The sequence below is a fragment of the Coffea arabica genome, chromosome 7c (assembly GCF_036785885.1).
Source record: "Coffea arabica cultivar ET-39 chromosome 7c, Coffea Arabica ET-39 HiFi, whole genome shotgun sequence".
In the NCBI taxonomy this organism is placed as follows: Eukaryota; Viridiplantae; Streptophyta; class Magnoliopsida; order Gentianales; family Rubiaceae; genus Coffea; species Coffea arabica.
This window is the reverse complement of record NC_092322.1, coordinates 20,266,424-20,288,323: the sequence shown is the minus strand read 5'-3', so window position 1 is coordinate 20,288,323 and position 21,900 is coordinate 20,266,424. Positions and strand designations below refer to the sequence as shown.

The window sequence follows — 21,900 nt, the reverse complement described above, 5'->3', positions numbered from 1 at the left end:
TAAGGAGAAGTGGGGGCGTCACAAGTTATAATGGTAGTGGGATCTCTGAAATGCTTTTCGGAGCCTTTAATTCAGCTGCATAAATATCTATCACATTGCCATCAATAGTACTTGATCAGACTAGCTTGCTAAGGTTAATTGTGAATCAAAATCACCTATGGTGGACTTTGTTATGGGTGCTTCACTAGCCACATCTCCCTCAATTGCTATGGGATGCTGCTGCTTATGCTGTTATAGTCAAATACATTCCAAATGCACTACTAAGTATGATATAGCATATTCAGAACACTCAACGTCAAGAATATTCAGTCTAACACATACATACTATAACCCATACTCATTCTAATCAAATTTAATTTCATGAATACTGGGTTGCTACTATACACATAGGTATCAAGTGACAAATATTAACTAACAACTATTAATGATTCATAGTGTTGCACTTCCCTTCCCTCTCCTTGCTTTTATTTTTTCTCTTCTATTGTCAATCTTCTTGATTTTGCTTAAATATAATTATGCTAATGGATTACTAATTTACAACTATATGAGAGTATTGCTACACTGTCACTCTTTGTTCACATAAAACAATAGGTATTCAACATGATATAAAGGCACGCTACTAAAATACATTGTAACCATTCTTTTTCACTATGTCAGGTATACTGAACAATGTGTACATTCGGACTAATACACATAACCTAGAATCTACACTCATTGCAATCAATTTTGAAGCAATCCATTTCAACTAGATTGCTACTATACGAATAGGTACCAACTCGTAAACATGAGGTAACAACAGTTAATGCTAGTATATTGTGTGCACTTCCCTATCTCCTTCCCCCTTTCTTTTTAAATTTTTCTCCTGTTGTCAATCTTCCATACCTTATTTTAATATTGTTATGGTAATAGATTATTGATTTTCAATTGCATCAAAGCATTGCTCCAATGTCACTAATTAGTCACATGACGTAATACGTAACCAACAAAATGTATAGGCATGCGTAATAATCTTGTAACCAATTTTTAACAATAGGTGAGGCACATTGAACATTGTGTAAATTTAGCATAACACATACAAATCCCAATCAACAGTAATGCTAATCAATTGTAAAGCAATTAGTTCCAATTACTGATTTACATTGCATCCCACTATTTCTCCACTATCATTAGTTCATCTAAAAAAATATTTGCTATCCAACATGATATTAGGACATACTCATCTAAACATCTTCACCTATATATATCTACTTTTGACGAGCCATTTTGCTTACCTTTTCTCTTCCTATGTGTCTTAGTTTATCTTAAATTGATCACCCATAAACACCTAGTAATAGTATATACACCAGAAGATTTGCTTGCTTACCCAAAAAAATACAACTTTTAAATTTCCCTATTCTTTTACCTGCCCAAAACCTCCTCACTTATTGTGGAAAGTTCATATAGTTCGTATAATGAATATACCATTCTTATTATTGTGGAAACTCATGGCTTCTGTTTATCCTCTACTAGCAATTCCTACCAATAATTGGTTGGACAGTTGCCCTTTACTTTTTCACAAACACTTGTTGTGCAAAATTTTCTTCCACTTTCCTCTTTTATATGGTCCATCCACATATTTAACTCCTAGTATTCCTATAGCTTTCCGAACAAACTTTCTATTTTATTTTTTTATAGTGTTTCAATCAAATTGTGTGCTTAAAATAAGTACAAGTAAAATTGTTCCACATCATTGTCAAAGTATGCAAATTATATGACAAGCTTGCAGTATTATTACCTGGGTATGTCTCTGCTTAGTCTTTGCTTCGGATCCCCCATCTCCCATTTTACAATTTGAGTTCATCTTTCCTAAACTTTTTTTAGATTTCACACTTCCAAGACTATCCCTTTTTGCCACTATTTTTTCCTTCTCCTCATTGTAATTTTTATTAAGTGACAGTGCATTTCCACCATTTTTCTTCTTTGCCCTTGGTCTGCCACTTTCCTATTCTACAATGTTATTTTGCCATATGCTATCTTGCCCTATTTTCTAGAGTTGTGGATGAATGAATATTGGCAATTATTTTGGAGGGAATGCAAGGGACTTTTTTTTTTACTGCTTCCTGTTCATTTGGGCGGGATTCTATGGAACGGAGTCCTAACACTTTGTGACGGAATCTGTTAAAGTAACACATCGATTATTTTTTTTTTTTAGCCTTACTAATTGAAACGAGGTCATTTTGTCTCCTACTTATTCCCTTGCGATGTGGCTCTTGCTAAGCCTCTTGTTGGAGCATGTGAGAGGACCGCTCCTGAACAGTCCATCTGATGTCCGTTTGTGCCCCATATCCAATTTGATATCCCTCAAAATTTTGGGAGACATATGTCATGCATTGCATTGGGTGTCAAACACGTGTCAGCCTTGCGCTAACTTCTCCCTTAGTGGGAAATTTATCTACACTAGAAAATGCAATGGAGGAAGGGAGCTTACCAAATCATTCAGTGTCTTGTCCCATTTTAGAGTGTCAAACTCACTAACTAGTTAATTTACATATGACAACCAATGCCAGACGATGTACACCTATTATGTCATGATGCTACACTTGGCTCATGACTCGAATAGATTTTGAATGCACTTCAAATAGCAATCAGCTATCTACAAATTAAGCTCTATATTTTTTGGTCCAGATGAGCCAGTTTTACACAAGAGCCAATTATTTTACACATCTCTTCTGTTCAATTGGAATTTGTTTCTTTAGGAAGTAATGCCGTTTTAAATGTTATGGAAGTTTGACAAAAAATGGTTTGGCATACTTCAATGATTGACTCAATTCAAGGTTGGCTTAAAGTATGTTACAGAAGCTGCTTCAATGGCAACTTAGTTACATAGTCCAAAGAAGAGAGCTGAATAAAAAGATGCAAAGTCGCATCTTTTTCCCATGTCAAGGGCTCCCATGGCTTCTTAAAGCTTTTCACAGATTCATTATGCTGATTCTTGGAAGAAAGAGTCAAAATGAGATTGCTTTAACCAGTCTATATTAATGAGATTGCAGATATTTGTTGAGTTGTTGAACTCAAATTCGTTGAAGTTGACAAGCACGACATTAGTTCCTGGTAGTTGAAGTAGCTAACTTGTGGTTATTTTCGCTATTATACAATCTATGGGAACAACTGACAACCTATGTTCTTGCAAAGGCAGATTATTTGCAAATTCTCTATTTGTTCGCCTGTTATTAATGATTCTGCACAAGCATATACAAAAAGTGTCTTAAATTTTTTACTTGCACATGCAGCTCCAGGGGTGGTTGAGAAGCCTGGTGATAATTCACTCTCAAGGCTGAAGATGCTATATACTCAAGCCAAAGAGCTTTCAGAGGGTGAAATAAAGTGTGTCCATCATTTCCACTTCTTGCTCTTTTTCTTCCTTGTGCGTGCAAATTACGCTCAAACATAAATCACTGTTGATAGGCAGACATTTCCAAAAGCTTTGGTTCCATTCATATGTTAACGATTTCGGTGGTGGAGGAAGTAGTATGCCCTGGATTATTCTATGAAAATACTTCATAATAACTGTTGAATTCTTCTGGAATTGTTTATTCTAGATCTGCAAAAGTAAGCACCTAGATCATTGTCTGTTTGGTTGCAGTTTCTCCAATCAGTTGTTACTTGTTTGGGCAACTTGATGCTTTGATACCTACTGGACCTTCAGGGCAACAGCGAAGAAGGATAGGTATGTCTACTCTCCCAGAAGTGACAAAGGATATGTATTTTTGTTTGATACTGCTGATAAATGACTGTAAATAAGTAATCTAAGAACTTACTCGGGCTTTATGCTGCCTTAAGTTTTTGCTGTTGCATTCACCAAAAAAAATTTCATTTTTGGGTCGTTTGGTATACAGAGGGGGAAATTAACCTTCTTTGGAGCTTACAAAATGGTGATTGAAATTGAAAAGAAGATTAATAGGAAAAGAGAGAGACTTGAAATTAACGGTGTCAATGGAGAAGCCTGCAACTGGGACCTGTGCTGCCCTTTGATTTTGGTTAAGCTCAAAGTTTCCAAAAACACTGCATCAAACATATTTTCTCCCCAGGTCAATAACTTTGCAAAGTCATAGCTAAGAAATATGAAAGAAAAAATATCTTCCCCTTAGTAAAGAACTATTGAAGGGTGTAATTGTAAGTGAAAATGATTTCCCAAATGAGTGAATTATGAGCATTAAATATCAAGTAATGCTTCTTATGGTGTTTCTAGTACATGGAACCTAGTAAGAGAGAAAATCATTTATTTCTGACAGAGTCAATTTGGTCATCTTATCTTTTGTACTATTTTGTTTTTGAGATGATGTAGTTTTTCTTGGCTTTGATTTGCATTCGAAGTAACCTTTTTTGATATCCATGCAGGTTCATTCTTTCTCAGTAAACTTTTTTTTGATGTTACCTACAGACGGCAGTGAGCAGCAGAAAAAATAAAGGTATGAAGGCTGATTCTGATGTCTCAATATTGACACCTTCTGCGCATAACCACCTTGATGCTCTTGCTACTTGCTAGTTTGAAGGGTGAACGAGTATGAACTGATTATTATTTTCATTGACATGATAACCTCTTTTGTTTTTGTCCTAGTGTAACTTAGGGCAGCAGCCTAACACGTTATTTGTTCTTGCTTGCAATAACTTTTCAATAGTTCTTTGAAACTTGTATGTTTTCCGGGTAGCAGCTAGGGTTACCCAAGAGGATGCTGATAAAGATGAGTAGTTTATAGTTAGAGTAACACAGTTCGACAGAGCAAGTAGAGAGTAAGTCAATTTCTGAGACTAGCTTGGAACTATCTTATCTCATCATCACAGGGGCCTACAAAACACATCATTAAGGAGAAAGATCATCCATCCTCTCTTGAAATGTCACAGTTTCATTTCTTGTGTTGTTCAAAAGTTCAAAATTAACTGCAAAGATCATCTAATTAACTTCCTCCATCTCATTTGCATTTTTTCTTACTTCTGATGACTACGTGCAGATTTGAAGTCCTAGACGAAGAACCTGGTGATGATGAGGAGGTTGGCGGGCAGAGATAGAAAACCTGGTTCCTTTTATTTCTATCCATCTGAGGATATCTAATCCAAATTTCTCTTGTGCCTTTTAGTTTACTAAGCTTTTGCATGCACTTATTTAATTAGGAGTTATTTTGTATCCTTTTTTTCTACAGTCAAGGACTATCAATTTTCTTTTTCTTTTTATTATCTTAAACTATAGTCTAGTATGATCTTTCTTCATGAACAATTATGCCTTTTTCTTTTAACTAATGTACCAGTTGTAGTTGTACGACAGACAAAAGAAAAACAAGAAGAATGTAGGATGTTTCGCGATAGAATTCGATACATAATTCGCTGGATACCACAGTATCTGCACAGGCATGTATCTTGAATAATGATTTTTGAAACATTTCTTCTTGATAAAATAACATTCAGAAACCTCAGTATTGTCATTTTGTTAAATTCACTTTGAAACTAAGCATCAAATGACAAATGCTACTTGATTTTTTTGGTTTAAACCTATAAAACAATGATCAAACATTTGCCTATGTGGATTATTCTGAAGCTTCAAATATAGTTTATGCAAGTCTTATCTCCTTTTAAAATACTTTTATTTGGTCATATATAGTTGGAGTTACTCGTCAGTCTCCTTGTTTCAAGCCCTGATTGTCGTTGTTTATTCAACTGATTGGGAGCTGAATTTTACTTCTTTCAGGAAGTACAAGCTCCCCAAGCAGAATGATCCCTCTAGCGCTCAAGATTTCCCACCAGGAAAACATGTTCTAGCTGTCTACCCAAACACCACTGCCCTCTATAAAGTAACTGTAGTTCAAGCTCGTAAGGTACATTCTGCCTATATGTAGTTTCAATTGTTCCTGTACATTACGTGCATTTTACAATAGCAGCATGACTGTCCATTAATCTTGTGTTGACATCCCTTTCTACAACTTGTATGGCATTTGGTGGCTTCCGCTGTTGGTTTTCAGAGAAAAACTGACGAGTAAGAAGCTATCTCAATCAAACTTTGGTATTCATCTAGTATTTTGAAGAATTAACAACTCGACATGTTTTTCTTTTGACTAGTTTAGATGATTCCTTAGTAGTTATTCAAGCTTGTTTGTAAATTCAGTTCAGACTGTTTTCCCTTTGCCTGTATTGCTTGGCAGTAATACTCTATAGGAAGGCCTGGTTCGATTTGTTCCAAGGAAATGATTATAGTAATATGCTCGAATGATTGTTTGGCAGGTACATACTAGAATTTGACGGTGATGAGGAAGACGGATCTTTGCCTCAGCGGTCGGTTTCCTTCCATAGTGTGGTTGCTCTTCCAGAGGGATCTTTGCTTCTGCAGTGAACATAAGTTGGTTCACACTTGTTTATATTTTTCATTGCAGTACAGGGAACAGGGAAAATCTGCTTGGTGTATTTATTGGGCATCCTACCGCTACTCGAGCCGAGTTATTTAAGCTAGTCAATTGTTGTATATTAGTGTATTGGCAGTCGTGGTCTTTACTACTGGAAGCGATTGGTCTCCTGGAAGCTCACGAAATTCGTCTTGGATCTCAAATCCTCTGAAGCTTGGGCATGGCTCTTCACTCAGCTCAGAGACCAAAACCCCCAGAGCCACAGATACCTCCATGGTTGTCCTGGACATGCTACCCAAAACATCACAGATTACAAGGCAGTTTTTCAATTTTCCCTTATTGGCCAAATCCTCCACCATTCTCTGCCGGTGCAAACTCAGCAACTTCACCACCATCGCCATCATTTAAAGCCGCAATAATCTAATATGGCAGCTATGCACCAGCAGCAATTTTGTCCTTGCCAATTGCCATCCTTCACCTTGAACAGATACTCCTCAAACCTTTCTTTGTTGTGTTTCAGAAACTTCTCCTTGTAAGTTGTAATTCTTCATAGCCACAGATGCAACCCTGTTATAAGGGATGGAGCCCCAGTTGCAAGCCCCAATGCAGACCTCGGGCAATTCCAAGGCCTTGTGCAGAAGAACCAGAACCTGCTTCCTCAGTTGATCTCTCACGCTAAAAGCATAATGTACATCTTCAATCCCATCGTATTCGGGATAGGACTCCCAGGGGAATACCTTTCTCGCAATGCTTTTGCATAAGAGGGTCAATTTTTCAAAGGAAGAATCCAGTGAGGGACAACACTTGGCAGCAAGGCTGATCTTGCTCAACTCCCAAAAATTCAATGGCGGTATCGTTCAACTGCCCTTTTGGCCTGCTTAATCTTCTTCTCCACTCTTTGTTTCCTGGCCATCTGTTTCTCCATCTCAACTTGCTGCAGATAATTCAACACGTTCTTCTTGCTGTAGATGGCCTTCTGCTACGAGCTCTGCTCCCTCTGGTGCTCAACAAGACAACAAAGCCCTGAAGGGGTATCCGTGTGCTAAAAATCCTTAACTGATCTCCACTTGAATCGATTTTTGTAAGAATTTCCCTACACTTGACGCAATTGAGGATTAATTCGACATTTTAGAAACAAGGTTGCAGACCAAGACCGATGTTGATCACTACAATTAATTTGGAGGAAAAGAATTGGTACAATTTATCTACATGAACGATGAACAATATTCTTTACAATGTACAGCCTAACAGACTAGAAGATATCATACATCTACACTATACACATTCCACAAAAAGAATTAAAAAAAAAAGTGAACAGAATCAAGCAACATCGCTTTGTTTAGGGCATTGATTCTCTGAATTTTGGCACCCCAGGACAGTGCAGCAACGATCTTGAAAGTAGGGTTCTTGAACAACGTTCTTGACAACAGAAAGTAGTCGATCAAGTCTGTGGTTGACAGCATTCAATTGCTCGTGCAGATCAGCCTCCCCGACCAAGAGCATCTTATGGTCCCTGACCATCTCCGCTTGCACATCCAGTTGAAAGAATCGAATGAGGGAACGTTCCAAATCAGCGATTTTCTTGGAATAGGAGTACTTCTTGTACAAATTCCACCACTTGATTCTTGTGCATTTGCGCACGAGACTCTCCCCTTCTGCTAAACGAAGGATGAACATGTCTGTTTCTCTCTGAGGGCTGTGCAGCTTCCCATTCAGCGTCTCCACTTGATCGAAGTAACACTTGAGCGGAGCAAGAGTTGTCTTCAAACTGTTGAGGCTGGAACTGAACGTTGTCACTCTGGTGGTTGCTTCTAAAACTGCTTCCACCAGTCCATTAAAAACCATCCCAAAAGCAGTGTCTCCAATCAGATTTACAGCCATCTTTTAACTTCTTTTCCTGACGAACTGCTTAAATTGTAGCACAAGAAGCTACACAGAAGGAAGGAAAAATTGATTGATACCCTTACTGCTAGTCTTTCAAACAAACACACAGAAATACTTGTGAAAGCTGAAGAACAGAATAACGAACAGATTAGAAATAGAAACTGGTAGTGGTAGCAAGAAATTAATTCACTATGATCGAAAGAGAGAGAGAAGACGTTAATGGGATTGCCGGGCATTGGAAGAGCAGGGATATATAGGAGTAAGACGGGAGTGATTTTGGAAACAGAATCAAATTTAGAAACTTACCAAAAAACAATTGCTTATTGGGTAGCTAACTACTCAGGTTTTGGAAACAAGATCTTGCGGATCGGATGATCTTGTTTCCAAAACAGAGCACCTATTCTAAGCAATCAAGGATCGATGAAACAAATAGTTTCCAAATTTGGTGACTTCCTATTTTGCAGTCATATTTGGTAAAGTTTAGTCGTTAGCTTTCGCGCTGCCGTTCAGAAAGTAAAAAGCGTCTATTTTGAATTTTGATAAAGTTATTTTCCAATAGTGTAGGATAAATTACATACAATCCCCCATAGTTTTACATAATGCCAGATGACCATTCTAAACTTTTAAAATCCCTTTGTAGTTTTATGTAAAGTGAAAAATTTATGGAATGCATAATCATTTACTACAATTATACCACATGAGCTCAAAAAATGCATGTGAATAAATTATAATACCAATTTAATCTCCCAATGATGTGCATAAATATTCACTTTATCCTTTGTGATTTTTTTAACCACATAATCTCCCTATAATTTTGCACAAGGTGGTTTAGTTGTCATTTGATTTAGTATTAAGTAAGAACACTGCTAGTATTTACGACATTACATACGCTATTTTCCATTAAATTGCCAGTTTACATAAAACTATAGGGGGTCAAATGGACATTTGTGAAATATTAGGAAGATTATATAACAATAGATGAAACTATAGGAGGTCATTAGCAATTTACCCTATTTTGTATTATAAATTTTTTTACGTCTGCTATCAAAATAAATGAGTGTAGATGAACAAAGAGTCATAATCGTTGTTTTACAATTAAACTACGTTCAAAATCTAAATAAAAATGCAAAAAACAGCCCAGCCTATAATTTTGTGCTAAATATCAGCCATAACTGCCTACTAGATTTTTTTGCAAAAAAAAAAAAAAAAAAAAAAACACTTCCCCCTAGATTTCATCCCATGGTTAAAATCTTCACTAAGTACACGAAAACGAAGAGGGACAAACCCGTATTATTTGTACCTCCTGTGAAAATATAATATTCTAAAAGTAGTTTAAAAAACGTTAAATGAGAAAAATAGTGGTAAAAAAGAAAAAGCAAAATGGATTGGTCTGAAAAGTAGAACCAAGATACTTAACACTTTACCATATTAGAAATTTTCATCAATCAAGTCAAACATTGTAAATTTCCCGTTCCACTTCTTGTTTCGTAAATTCCAACTCGCACAAATTTTAAAAAATAAAAAAACTAGTACATTTAAGTATTAATTAATTGCTAAAATAAAAAGAGGCAAAAGGTTTTACCACACTGAATCGACCTTGTTTGCACACTTTTCCTTTCATTATGCCCATTTTTTTGGTTGAGTGCAAGTAAAAGTGAGAGAGGTTGAATTCGAGAACTCTTACTTATATTCTCATCCTGAATCACAAAACCCATCCTCCCCCATTCCTCGCATTTTGCTTGACACTTCTGAGCCCTAATTAGAGAAGACAGAGATTTTACTGGGTAAAAGACGGATCCACTTCTTGTTTTATTCTCCGTTTTATTTTTTAGGATTAATCACAAAAACTCCCCCTAAGGTATAACCATTTTGCACTATGTCCCCTGACGTTATTTATTCTCATTTTATTCCCTAAATCGTTAGTCAATTCTAACATTGTGTAATGGTGATGTCGAAAAGACATTTATACCCCTAAGAGTTAACTACAAAAAATCTCCTTAAAATATAGTTTATTTTGCGCTTTATCCCTTAACATAATTTTTTATTAATTTTTTTATTTATTATTAAAATTATTAGTGAACTCCAATATTTGATAACACCCAAAAAAATTTATATCTAAAAAATCAATATTCCTAAAATAATAGTAATGAACAATAACTTTTATATATGTGTTCCTAGTTAAATTCATTCCACAATTGAACCTTTGTTTTAGATGGAGGAGAATATCTTGCTAATTTGATTCAATAGTGGGAAAAAACAAACAAAAATTATTATTAAAAAATTAAAATATGAAAATATTTTTAAAAGTTTTAAAAAGATTGGGATATTGTTAGTTTTTCTTTAGGAATGTGCATACGGCTAAGCTTTTCTTTTAATAGTTAGATTTTTTATATGGAAGTATACATTTTTTGTTGATAATACTAAAAAATAGAAATATGGTTGGTTTGGAGTTCAAAATTTTCAAAGTTGCTTTTTTTAATATACCATGCTTAGATGCTATTAAAATTTATTTAACTTGCTAAACTTATTTAAAATTTTTATTGCATCTAAAAAAATTGCTGAGTGGTGCAATATATTAGAGTTAACTAATGATTTTATGGATGAATAGACAAATGAAGAGAAAAATGATATTAGTGGATAAAGTATCAAATAACTATACTTAGGGGATTTACTATAATTAGCCTTTAGGGATATCAATGTCTTTTGATATTTGCGTTTCGCGATGTCAGAGTTGACTAACGGTTTAGAGGGTAAGTGAGAAAAAAATAATGTTAGATGGCAAAGTGCATAACTGTTAAACCTTAGGAGGAGTTTTTATAACTAATCCTACTTTTTATTATATTGCTGTTTCTTTTTTATAAATATTATATTTTAATTCTTTTTTATTTTTTTACTATCAAATAATTATTTTTTTACTATCAAATAATTATTAACACAGTAAAAACAAATACAACTGTCTCAAAAAAGCAATATTGAAAAATCAAAATATACAGTAGAAAATTCATAGAAAGACTCATTTTTTTTGTGTAATTTGATGTTTTGAGTTTGTTATTAAATTTTGTGTATTACTAAAATCTAATAGTTACTAGATTTTAAAAAAATTAAAATATGATATTTATGAATATTAAGAAAATAAAAAATATTAAAATATAATATTTACGATGGAAAAAGGGTAATATAATAAAACTACGAAAGATGGAATAGAAAATGGGACAGAGTACCGTTATGTGCGACGCCCATGGGTGACAGCAACAATGGGGAAGAAGGGTGGGGACGTAATCAAAGAGGAAGAGAAGAAGGAATCAAGCAAAGAAGGGCAAAATCTTTGGGGCCACCGAGGTTCAAGGAGGCGAATTGGCGGTTCAAGTGCATGGAGACGGATCACAAGCTGCCGGCCCATGCCAGAGACAGCAAGCACTGCCGCCTCTTGGGCTGATCGACGCCGCTCTCTCGAACAACGAACGCCCTCTCAATGCGTTCCGTCAAGATCCTTAGTCCGGGTATTTATTCATTTAACCACGGGCTCTTATGTTTCTAGCTTTCCCTTCTTCTTGGTCTCTCAATCGTTTTTTCTTTGGCGTTGATTGTGCTAGTAGAATCGCCATGCGTATGTAAACTGCGTCCAAATTTGCAGGATTGGTTTTTGTGATTGCTTGTGCTTTCTTAGTTCAGTTTTGTGGAGATTGTGTTTTAGCTGATTAAGTGTGTGTATAGAAGGAACATGTTTTGAATCAACAGAACAGAGCTGACCTGAGTGAAAGAGGAATCAGCAGAAGCTCCAACAGCTGTTCAATCAAAAAGAAGCAGAGCTAATAGCTAGTGTGCCCTGAGCCTGTGTAGGAGGAGAGACAGGATTTTCTGGAAATACTCCAAATTAGGTTCATATACAGTAAAATCTGGGTATACAATTGCTAAGCAGGATAAACACAGCGGATAAGGAGGGAGGAAGAGAGAGCTGAGACCAGCTGCGAGATAAGAAAGCACACTGTCTGGAAAAAGCTGTGGAATCTGAACTTGAAGGCGAAGCTGAAACACTTCATGTGGAATTGTCCACAAAATTGCTTGCCAGTGAAGGAGGTCATCTATAAAAGAACTGGTAAAGGGGATAAAATATGTGAGTGCTGTGGGGAGGCAACTGAGACAGTAGAGCACCTGTTTTTCCATTGTCCAATGGCAGAAATGACATGGAAAATGGCACCAATTAGAGATAAGAGATAATATATGGATGTGGTGGGAAACAGTAGTACAGTCAGAGGAAAAAGCTCAAGGAAGAGATCAAATTAACTTCACAATCAATATTTTGTGGCAGTTATGGAAGGCAATAAACAAGAGAATCTTTGAGCACAGAGTGACAGAAGCAAGAGACATAGTGCAAATGGCACAACAGGAATGGATGGTGTTCAAAATGGCTAATGCAACTGATGAGGAAAAGGTCAAAACAACAACAACAGGAGAGATGGGAACTACCAAAGCTGGGAGTTGTTAAGATTAACACAGATGCAGCCATATCAACTCAAATGGTAAGAATAGGGAAGGGAATTATAGCGAGGAACTGGACTGGAAAAATAATGAAAGCAAGGGGTATAGTGGAATGGAAGAGTGGAAAAGCCGTTGAGGAAGAAGCTCTGGCAGTAAGAGTTGCGCTTAGGATGGCAAAAGATGCAAGATGGACTAAGATAAAGTCCAATCAGATTGCAAATCCGTGGTGGACCAAATCAATGCAAGCAATGTTCAAGACATTAGTATTGCAACAGTCCTGGAGGATATTGAGGAGATGAAGAAAGAATTTGAACAGTGCAACTTTTCTTTTGTGTATAGAGCAGGGAATGTGTGTAGCCATACACTAGCTCAATATGCAATCAGGCTAGTAAATGATATACAATGGGACACTGAGTTCCCGGTATGGTTAATGGATATAGCAAGGAAAGATATGAGGGCGGTCGCCCCTTTTTGTAACTAAATCTTGTATTATCAAGTGTTAATATATGAAAGTACTGTTACCGTTTGTGGAAAACAAAAAGAACAGAGCTGATCTGTGCAGCAAAGTGAATTGGATGAATTGTAGTTTTGTTACTTTTAACACTCATGTTGTTTCCAAGGTAGAATTTTTAGTCTGTCTCGTCTCAACTCGTCTCGTTCGGTCTATTTCCTCTGAGGTTAACTTAACAGATAAAGCCTTGATATTACTTTCAAGGTTCTGTTTCTTGGTGGTTCCTGGAATGAGATAGACATCATCTCCTTGGCAATGAACCCGTGCCAATGCTAACTGTGATGGCGTACAACCCTTCCCGAAGCTATTTTGATAACCTGCTCAAACATTTTGAGATTGTGTTCAACATTTTCTGGCTAAAATCTTTGCCTTATCTGCACATTTTTAACCAGAACAGTAACAAGAATTGTTGGTTGAATTTTGACACTAGAAAAACTAATGTACCAGTTGTAGTTGTACGAAAAACAAGAAGTATGTAGATAAAAGAAAAATAAGAAGAAAAACAAATGTACCAGTTGTGGATAAAAGAAAAACAAGAAGAATGTCGGATGTTTCGTGATAGAATTTGATACATAATTCACTGGATACCACAGTATCTGCACAGGCATGTATCTTGAATAATGATTCTTGAAACATTTCTTCTCGATAAAATAACATTCAGAAACCTCTGTATTGCCATTTTGTTAAATTCAATTTGAAACTAAGCATCAAATGCTACTTGCCCTTTTTTCCATGTAGGTTGTCCCCGACATGCTACCCAAAACATCACAGATTACAAGGCAGTTTGTCAATTTTCCCTTATTGGCCAAATCCTCCGCCATTCTCTGCCGCTGGAAACTCAGCAACTTCACCACCGTCACCATCATTTAAAGCCGCAATAATCTAATATGGAAGCAATGCACCAGCAGCAATTTTGTCCTTGCCTTCCTTCACCTTGGACAGATACTCCTCAAACCTTTCTTCTCCACTCTTTGTTTTCTTGGCCATCTGTTTCTCCATCCCAACTTGCTGCAGATAATTCGACACGTTCTTCCTGCTGTAGATGGCCTTCTGCTTCGAGTCTCTGCTCCTCTGGTGCTTAACAAGACAACAAAGCCGTGAAGGGATATCTGAGTTCTAAAAAGCCTGTTTGGTATTTGATTGCCTCTGGAGTTCGGTAAATTGATTCTTAGGCAATGGGTGAAGAGGACAGCCGCAACTTGCATTATTATTATGAATAGATTTTTCTTGTTCTTGATAATGCATAATCCTAAACTGATCTATACTTGAATCGATTTTTGTAAGAATTTCCCTGCACTTGATGCTATAACGCTGTAAGAGTGAACAAATATGCAATGAAAATTGAACATTGATTTGAGCCAATCATCAAGCAGTTGAGGATTAATTCAACATTTTAGAAACAAGGTTGCAGACCAAGACCGATATTGATCACTACAATTAATTTGGAGGAAAAGAATTGGTACAATTTATTTACAAGAACAATGAACAATATTCTTTACAATGTACAGCCTAACAGCCTACAAGATATCATACATCTACACTATACACATTCCACAAAAAGAATGAAAAAAAAAGTGAACAGAATCAAGCAACATCGCTTCGTTTAGGGCGTTGATTGTCTGAATTTTGGCACCCCAGGACAGTGCAGCAACGATCTTGAAAGTAGGGTTCTTGAACAACGTTCTTGACAACAGAAAGTAGTCGATCAAGTCTGTGGTTGACAGCATTCAATTGCTCGTGCAGATCAGCCTCCCCGACCAAGAGCATCTTATGGTCCCTGACCATCTCCGCTTGCACATCCAGTTGAAAGAATCGAATGAGGGAGCGTTCCAAATCAGCGATTTTCTTGGAATAGGAGTACTTCTTGTACAAATTCCACCACTTGATTCTTGTGCATTTGCGCACGAGACTCTCCCCTTCTGCTAAACGAAGGATGAACATGTCTGTTTCTCTCTGAGGGCTGTGCAGCTTCCCATTCAGCGTCTCCACTTGATCGAAGTAACACTTGAGTGGAGCAAGAGTTGTCTTCAAACTGTTGAGGCTGGAACTGAACGTAGTCACTCTGGTGGTTGCTTCTAAAACTGCTTCCACCAGTCCATTAAAAACCATCCCAAAAGCAGTGTCTCCAATCAGATTTACAGCCATCTTTTAACTTCTTTTCCTTACAATCTGCCTAAATTGTAGCACAAGAAGCTACACAGAAGGAAGGACAAATTGATTGATACTCTTCTTACTACTAGCCTTTCAAACAAACACACAGAAATACTAGTAAAAGCTGAAGAACAGAAAAATGAACAGATTAGAAATAGAAACTGGTAGTGGTAGCAAGAAATTAATTCACTATGATCGAAAGAGAGAAGAAGACGTTAATGGGATTGTCGGGCATTGGAAGAGCAGGAATATATAGGAGTAAGACGGGAGTGATTTTGGAAACAGAATCAAATTTAGAAACTTACCAAAACAATTTGCTTATTGGGTAGCTAACTGGTCAGGTTTTGGAAACAAGATCTTGGGGGATCGGATGATCTTGTTTCCAAAACAGAGCACCTATTCTAAGCAATCAAGGAACTTTCCATCTTTAGCGCATTGTCGGATAAATATAAACTACTCCACAAAGAAAGAAGGTTTAATCGATCGATGTAACAAATAGTTTCCAAATTTGGTAACTTCCTATTTTGCAGTCAATTTCCTTTTTATCTTTCCTATTGATAAAGTTAGCCGTTAGCTTTCGCGCTGCCGTTGAGGAAGTAAAAAGCGTTTATTTTGAATTTTGACAAAGTTGTTTCCGAATTGTGTTGGGTAAATTACATATAATCTCCCTATGGTTTTGCATAATGCCCGAGGATTCATTTAAGGTTCTAAAATAATTACATAATTCTTTCATAATTTTTATGTAAATTGAAAAATAAATGGACTGCATAATCATTTATGGCGATTAAACCACGCGCGGTCTAAAAGTACATGTGATGAAATTATAACATATATTTAACCCCTCTATAGTTTGCATAAATATCCATTTTACTCTTTGTAATTTTGAGGTTTTAAAATAGTCACATAGTCCCTCTGCAGTTTTATGTAAAGTGGAAAATAAATCGAATGTATAATCAGTTACCGTAATTAGACCACACAAGCTCTAAACATAATTATGATGAAATTATAATATCCATTTAACCCTTTTATAAATTATATAATTCTACTTTATACTCAGTGGTTGGTACATTCATCCACATGATTCCTCTATGATTTTGTATAAGGTGGTTTAGTCGTCATTTGATTTAGCACACACTACGGGTATTTCAACTAACAACATTATATATGTTATTTTTAATTCAATTTTCAATTTATATGAAACCATAGGGGGATGAAATGGACATTTTTAAAACATTAGGAGGATTATATGGCAATAGATAAAACTAGTAATTTAGCCTATTTTATATTATAAATCTTGTTACGTCTGCAATCAAAATAAATGAGTGTAGATGAACAAAGAGTTTTACTCGTTGTTTTACATTTAAATTACGTTCAAAATCTAAATAAAATGGCGAAAATGTTCCCAACCAATAATTTTGTGCTTAGCATTAGTAATAACTCCCCACTAGATTTTGTTGCCCAAAAAAAATTTCCCCCTAGATTTCATCCATGGTCGAAATCTTGAATAAGTACAAGAAAACGAAGAGGGACAAACCCACATTATTTGTACCTCTTGTAAAAATGTTATTTTACAATTTTAAAAGTAGTTGAAAAAGGTTAAATGAGAAAAATAGCAGTAAAAAAGAAAAAATGGATTGGTTTAAAAAGTAGAAACAAGATACTTAACACTTCACCATATTAGAAATTTTCATCAATCAAGTCAAACTTTGTAAATTTTCAGTTCCACTTCTTGTTCCGTAAATTCGAACTTGCACAGATTAAAATAAAAATAAAAAACAAAAAAATTTTTACATTTAAGCATTAGTTAATTGATTCCAAAAAGAAAAAAGCTTTTACCACACTGAAACGACCTGATTTGCACACTTTTCCTTGCATTATGCCTTTTCTTGTTTTAGTTTAAGTGAGAATGGAATGGTTTGAATTCGAGTATTCGTATTTACACTCTCACTCGGAGCCACAAAATCCATCCCTCCCCTAGTTCCTTGCATTATGCTTGACATTTCTGAACTCTAATTAGAAAAGACAAAGATTTTATTGTGTAAAAGACATTGCTGTCTTCTGTTCTACTTCTTACTTCACTTTCTGTCTTATTTTTTATATGTTGCTGTCAAATAATTACTAACACAATAAAAAATAAATACGATAATTTCAAAAAAATATGTAATTGAAAATAAAAAATACAGTAGCAAATTCATAAAAAAAAATTCTCATTTTTTATGTACTTTAATGTTTTGAGTTCGTTAAATTTAGTATATTTTCAGTTAATAATTATTAGATATTAAAGAAATAGTCATTGGATGTTTCGAAGCAAACAAAAATAAAATATGATATTTATAAATAAAAAATAGCAACCTAATAAACACGGGATAAAGAGTGAAATATGTATTGAGACAGAACATCCACTGTGTGCAAGGCCCTTGGGTGACAGCAGTAATGGGGAAGATAGGAGGGGAAGTAGTTAAAGAAGAAGGAAAGAAGGAATCAGGCAAAGAAGGGGATTATCTTTTGGGGCCACCGAGGTTGGAGGAGGAGAGTGGGCGGTTCAAGTGCGTGGAGACGGGTCACAAGCTGCCGGCCCATGCCAGAGACAGCAAGCAATGCCGCCACTTGGGCCTCATCGACGCCGCTCTTTCCAACAGCAAACCTCCCCTCAATATGTTCCGTCAAGATCCTCAGCCCGGCATTTATTCATTTAACCGCGGGCTCTTATGTTTCTGGCTTTCGCTTCTTCTTGGTCTCTCAATCGTTTTTTCTTTGGCGTTGATTGCGCTAGTAGAATCTCCATGCGTATGTAAACTGCGTCCCAATTTGCAAGATTGGTTTTTGTGATTGCTTGTGTTTTCTTAGTTCAGTTTTGTGGAGATTGTGTTTTAGCTGATTAAGTGCGTGTATGAAACGAACATATTTGGAATGAACAGAACAGAGCTGGCCTGTGCAGCGAAGTGAATTGGATGAGTTGTAGTTTTGTTACTTTAACGCTCATTTTGTTTCCATGGAAGAATTTTTAGGCTGTCTCGTCTCGACTAGTCTCCTTTCGTCTATAATGCAATTGGTAGTAGATGAAATAAAGGATTCCATTCTCGTTTGTAATTTTAGTTAACTTCTGGGTTCTCTTGTATAGCAGAAGAAAGTAGCAGTTCCCTTGCGAGAAACTCGATTGTTTGGATTCTCCACAGAACTTGCAGTGTCAAAGCTCTCAGTTTTATCTATTTATTTACTTTGTTGAGTACTTCTTTTCTTTTTTTTTGGGGTTCCATTTATGTATGCTCAAATTAAATGTTTGTTGCGACTCTGACTCTTATCTTAGGCAAGTGTATTTGCACTCCAAGATTAGCTTCTGGCGCTTCACTGAAATATTTTATTACATGAAGGAAGGTGGACACCCAAGGGACTATTTTGGAGTGCAAATATTGTTTTACTTGTCTTATAATGATTTATTCTCTATTACTTACAATCTTGCCCTGCATAGGTTGCCCTGGGTAGTCTAAGCCTGAAAGTATGTATTTTTTATGCTTGGGTTCTTCTGATACATATGGAAACATTTTTGGTAATTCTTGGGTTCCCTCTTGCAGTTAGAAGCTAAATCTGCATTCTAACGGGAGTTCCTATCAACAAATCAGAAGAGCATATCTGGAAGCATATTAATGGCAAACATTTTCCACAATGTGCTAGGTTTGTCCTGTTTTTCCCTTTTTGTTACATGAGGGAGCTGTTCATATTTGGAATGCCTAGGAATTTACCTGTGCAAAATGTGGAGTCATTGTGTAATACACTCATTTTGAGCTTCCATTTTGGACATCAACCTTATCTTTTTCATTTGGTATTGTGAACGGAGAAAGTGGAAACAGGATGATGGTCAAAAGGCAACAAAGAAATCAAACGTTAAGGATGATGGTTTGAAGAAAAAGAAGAAGATTCGGGAAGAGACTGGTGTTGAAGTTATCTCTGAAGCAAGAATTGTTTCTGAGAAGGACAGTGAACTGGAGGAAGAAGATGATTTCTGGATGCCACCAGTGGGAGAACATTGGGACAATGATGATGGAGGTGATAGGCAGGGCTCTGATCCAGAGCTGGGGCCAGAAAATGATGATGCTGACGGGGAAGGTACATTTTTATAGTTTGTTCTACACTAAGAGCCTGCTGAGTAATTCCTGAGGAGTATATATATAATTCCTTCTGCTTTTTGAAAGTGATTGAGGATTATATATAATTCCTTCTACACTAAGGTGCATTATTAATGCTCTAAATTACTATTGATCCCCTGAATTGCAACACTTTAGCGGATTAAATTGTCTTTTCGGAGAAAGGATAATATTGGACTCACTTCTTATTTGATGCCTAATGGCAGTCAATAGACAGACCCTTACTTTTTATACTTAGTTTAATCATGATTTGGTTCCAAGTGATTATTTTTTATGATTTTACAACCTGTTTGTCCAGTTTCATGACTTGGAGTTTTCTGACAAGTTGAAGTCCCCATTCATTGGCAAAAAATGGTGACTCAGGTATGTAATTGACTATTATTGTGTATTCTTGAAAGTTGAATACTTAGTTGCCTAAGTATTTGCTTTTGAATGTTCTGGGAATTGAAGGCTCATTTAATTTCTTAACAATTGTTAGTCCCAGCAGATTTTGGAAACAAGCTGGGAAGTTCAAACTTATTTTATATAAACTTTCCTTGGTTCAGGTTTCCCTGACAAGATGATCAAAGGATAATGACATTAAAAACTGTAATTTTGGTGGTTTGGAACCAATACTTTTTGGCATGAGAAGTGGAGAAGATGATTTTCATGCCATTGAATGCTCACCACTTTTAGGCCCAGAAAGGACTTTTGCTCCTTGCAGCATGCATATATCTATTGAGATCACATCTGATCCTCCCTTGTGAATTGGCATGTTGATTCATTTCATTTTTCTTTTTTGTAACATCCACATAGTATAATGTTTTATTGAATTTAATCATTAATTATGTCACCATTGCAAAAATAATCTTTACTTGTGCAAGTGGGACTGGTTCAGCTTCCATATTCATTTGTTGCTCGATTTGTTTCCTTCTTCTTTTATTGCAGTACATCTTGATGTAAATCTGATTTCAATATCTGTCAAATTCATTTGAGAACATTGCCCAAAAGTTTTGAGTTTTTGCTAACAGTATGTTGTTCTCGATATCCCACATAGCTTAATAATCAACACACGTTGGGTCCACTGGTGGCGTATGCCTCTACAATTTATTAAAGGGATAATTTTAGAAACCTCCCCTGAGGTTTCTAGCATTCTCACTCACCTCCCTGAACTTTGCAAAATATCAGATACCTCCCTTGTCAGGTTATTGGGCCCTATTTGTGATTAGGGGTGGCAATGGGGCGGGGGTAGGGCGAGAGACACCTCTCCCAACCCCCGCCTCGTTGCATTTTAATCCCCCCGCGGGCCACCGCTCTGTCCCGCACCCCGCCCCGCTTCCTCCGTGGGATTAAAAAAATTTTATTATATAATTTTACTATAATTAAATTTGAACAAATAATCAAGTATAAAAATATCAACGCATCACCAAATTATTATTCATTGTAACTTCACAATTGCAACTCATAAAAATAATTAAACAATGGTTATTTGAATACAACCTAATATGATAAAACAAATATAACCAAAATAATCAAGTTTTCACTTTTGATACAAATACAATAACTAAATTATTATTGTGTTTTTTTTAGAAAAAAGTATTATTGTATTAAGTGTAGTTAGGAATTTAATATAAATATATTAATAAATTTAGTACAATTAATTAATAATTTTTATTAATAAACATGTATAATTAGTAGTATATTTGATAATATCATTATATATATATAATTATGTACATATATATATATATATTTTTTTTTTTTTTCCAAACGGGTGGTGGAGCGAGGGGTGGGGCAGGGGAGTATACCCCCACCCCGCCCCAATGACCCCCCACGGTGCCCCCGTTGCCATCCCTATTTGTAATATCATTGATGATGAATTGGCAAATATACCCTCAAATACCTCCCTTGCAAAATACTACTCGCATTAGCTCACTTTTCTACTCCCTTATCCAGTGTCCGTTAACGTTTGAACTATGACTTGCACTCTGGTGGTTAGGATTTGCTTATTTTACCTAAATGAAACTCGAAAATTAAGCTTGTTTTTACCTGGCTTGTATATCAATTGATGCTTGTATGTAGCCTTGTAGTGTAAACCATCATAGAGATTCATGAGAAAATTACAATAGTTTCAATCTTGGGCCAAATCTAAGAATATATGTGTTCATAGTTCCAGAACATGATCAAGGTGATAAGGATTTGCAGGATAGTTGCTTCAACCTTTGCAATCATCCTTTGTATGGTTCAATTACCATAATAGATATGGTCGTCTTATCTAACATTAATGGAATTAAAGAAAGCTTGCCTAGCGAATCTGATGTGATGAATTCTATGAACCAATTGAAGCCTGAGAGTGACTGTTTATATGACTTTAAAAGTGAATGCA

The 21,900-nt window shown here is 35.9% G+C and overlaps 1 protein-coding gene and 4 long non-coding RNA genes across 5 annotated transcripts; 3 read left to right on the top strand and 2 right to left on the bottom strand.

The window, feature by feature from the left end:
- Positions 1-2,498: 2,498 nt before the first annotated feature.
- On the top strand, positions 2,499-7,506 carry LOC113699719 (uncharacterized). Its single transcript, XR_011817475.1, has 7 exons — positions 2,499-3,090; positions 3,270-3,363; positions 3,623-3,706; positions 4,378-4,448; positions 4,989-5,846; positions 6,250-6,300; positions 6,399-7,506. It is a non-coding gene; the product is annotated as an uncharacterized lncRNA (long non-coding RNA).
- Positions 7,507-7,559: 53 nt separating this feature from the next.
- Positions 7,560-8,744, bottom strand: LOC113698703 (uncharacterized). Its single transcript, XR_011817476.1, has 2 exons — positions 8,559-8,744; positions 7,560-8,376 (listed from the first exon to the last, which is right to left on the bottom strand). It is a non-coding gene; the product is annotated as an uncharacterized lncRNA (long non-coding RNA).
- A 2,726-nt stretch (positions 8,745-11,470) lies between these two features.
- On the top strand, positions 11,471-13,334 carry LOC113698729 (uncharacterized). Its single transcript, XR_003450286.2, has 2 exons — positions 11,471-11,752; positions 11,887-13,334. It is a non-coding gene; the product is annotated as an uncharacterized lncRNA (long non-coding RNA).
- Positions 13,335-14,124: 790 nt separating this feature from the next.
- On the bottom strand, positions 14,125-15,387 carry LOC140010588 (RPW8-like protein 3). Its single transcript, XM_072057887.1, has 2 exons — positions 14,923-15,387; positions 14,125-14,319 (listed from the first exon to the last, which is right to left on the bottom strand). The coding sequence occupies exons 1-2, from the start codon at positions 15,385-15,387 to the stop codon at positions 14,125-14,127; spliced, it is 660 nt and encodes a 219-aa protein (XP_071913988.1).
- Positions 15,388-18,906: 3,519 nt separating this feature from the next.
- LOC113699718 (uncharacterized) lies at positions 18,907-20,318 on the top strand. The gene is made up of 3 exons (XR_011817474.1): positions 18,907-19,497; positions 19,834-19,898; positions 20,081-20,318. It is a non-coding gene; the product is annotated as an uncharacterized lncRNA (long non-coding RNA).
- The last annotated feature ends 1,582 nt before the right edge of the window (positions 20,319-21,900 follow it).

What these genes read in the sequence shown, in the direction of transcription:
- LOC140010588 (XM_072057887.1), bottom strand. Translation starts at nt 15,387, where the DNA reads ATGGCTGTAAATCTGATTGGAGACACTGCTTTTGGGATGGTTTTTAAT. An exon ending in TACTTTCTGTTGTCAAGAAC is followed by an intron (nt 14,320 to 14,922) that starts GTTGTTCAAGAA and finishes TGTCTTGTTAAG; the next exon opens with CACCAGAGGAGCAGAGACTC.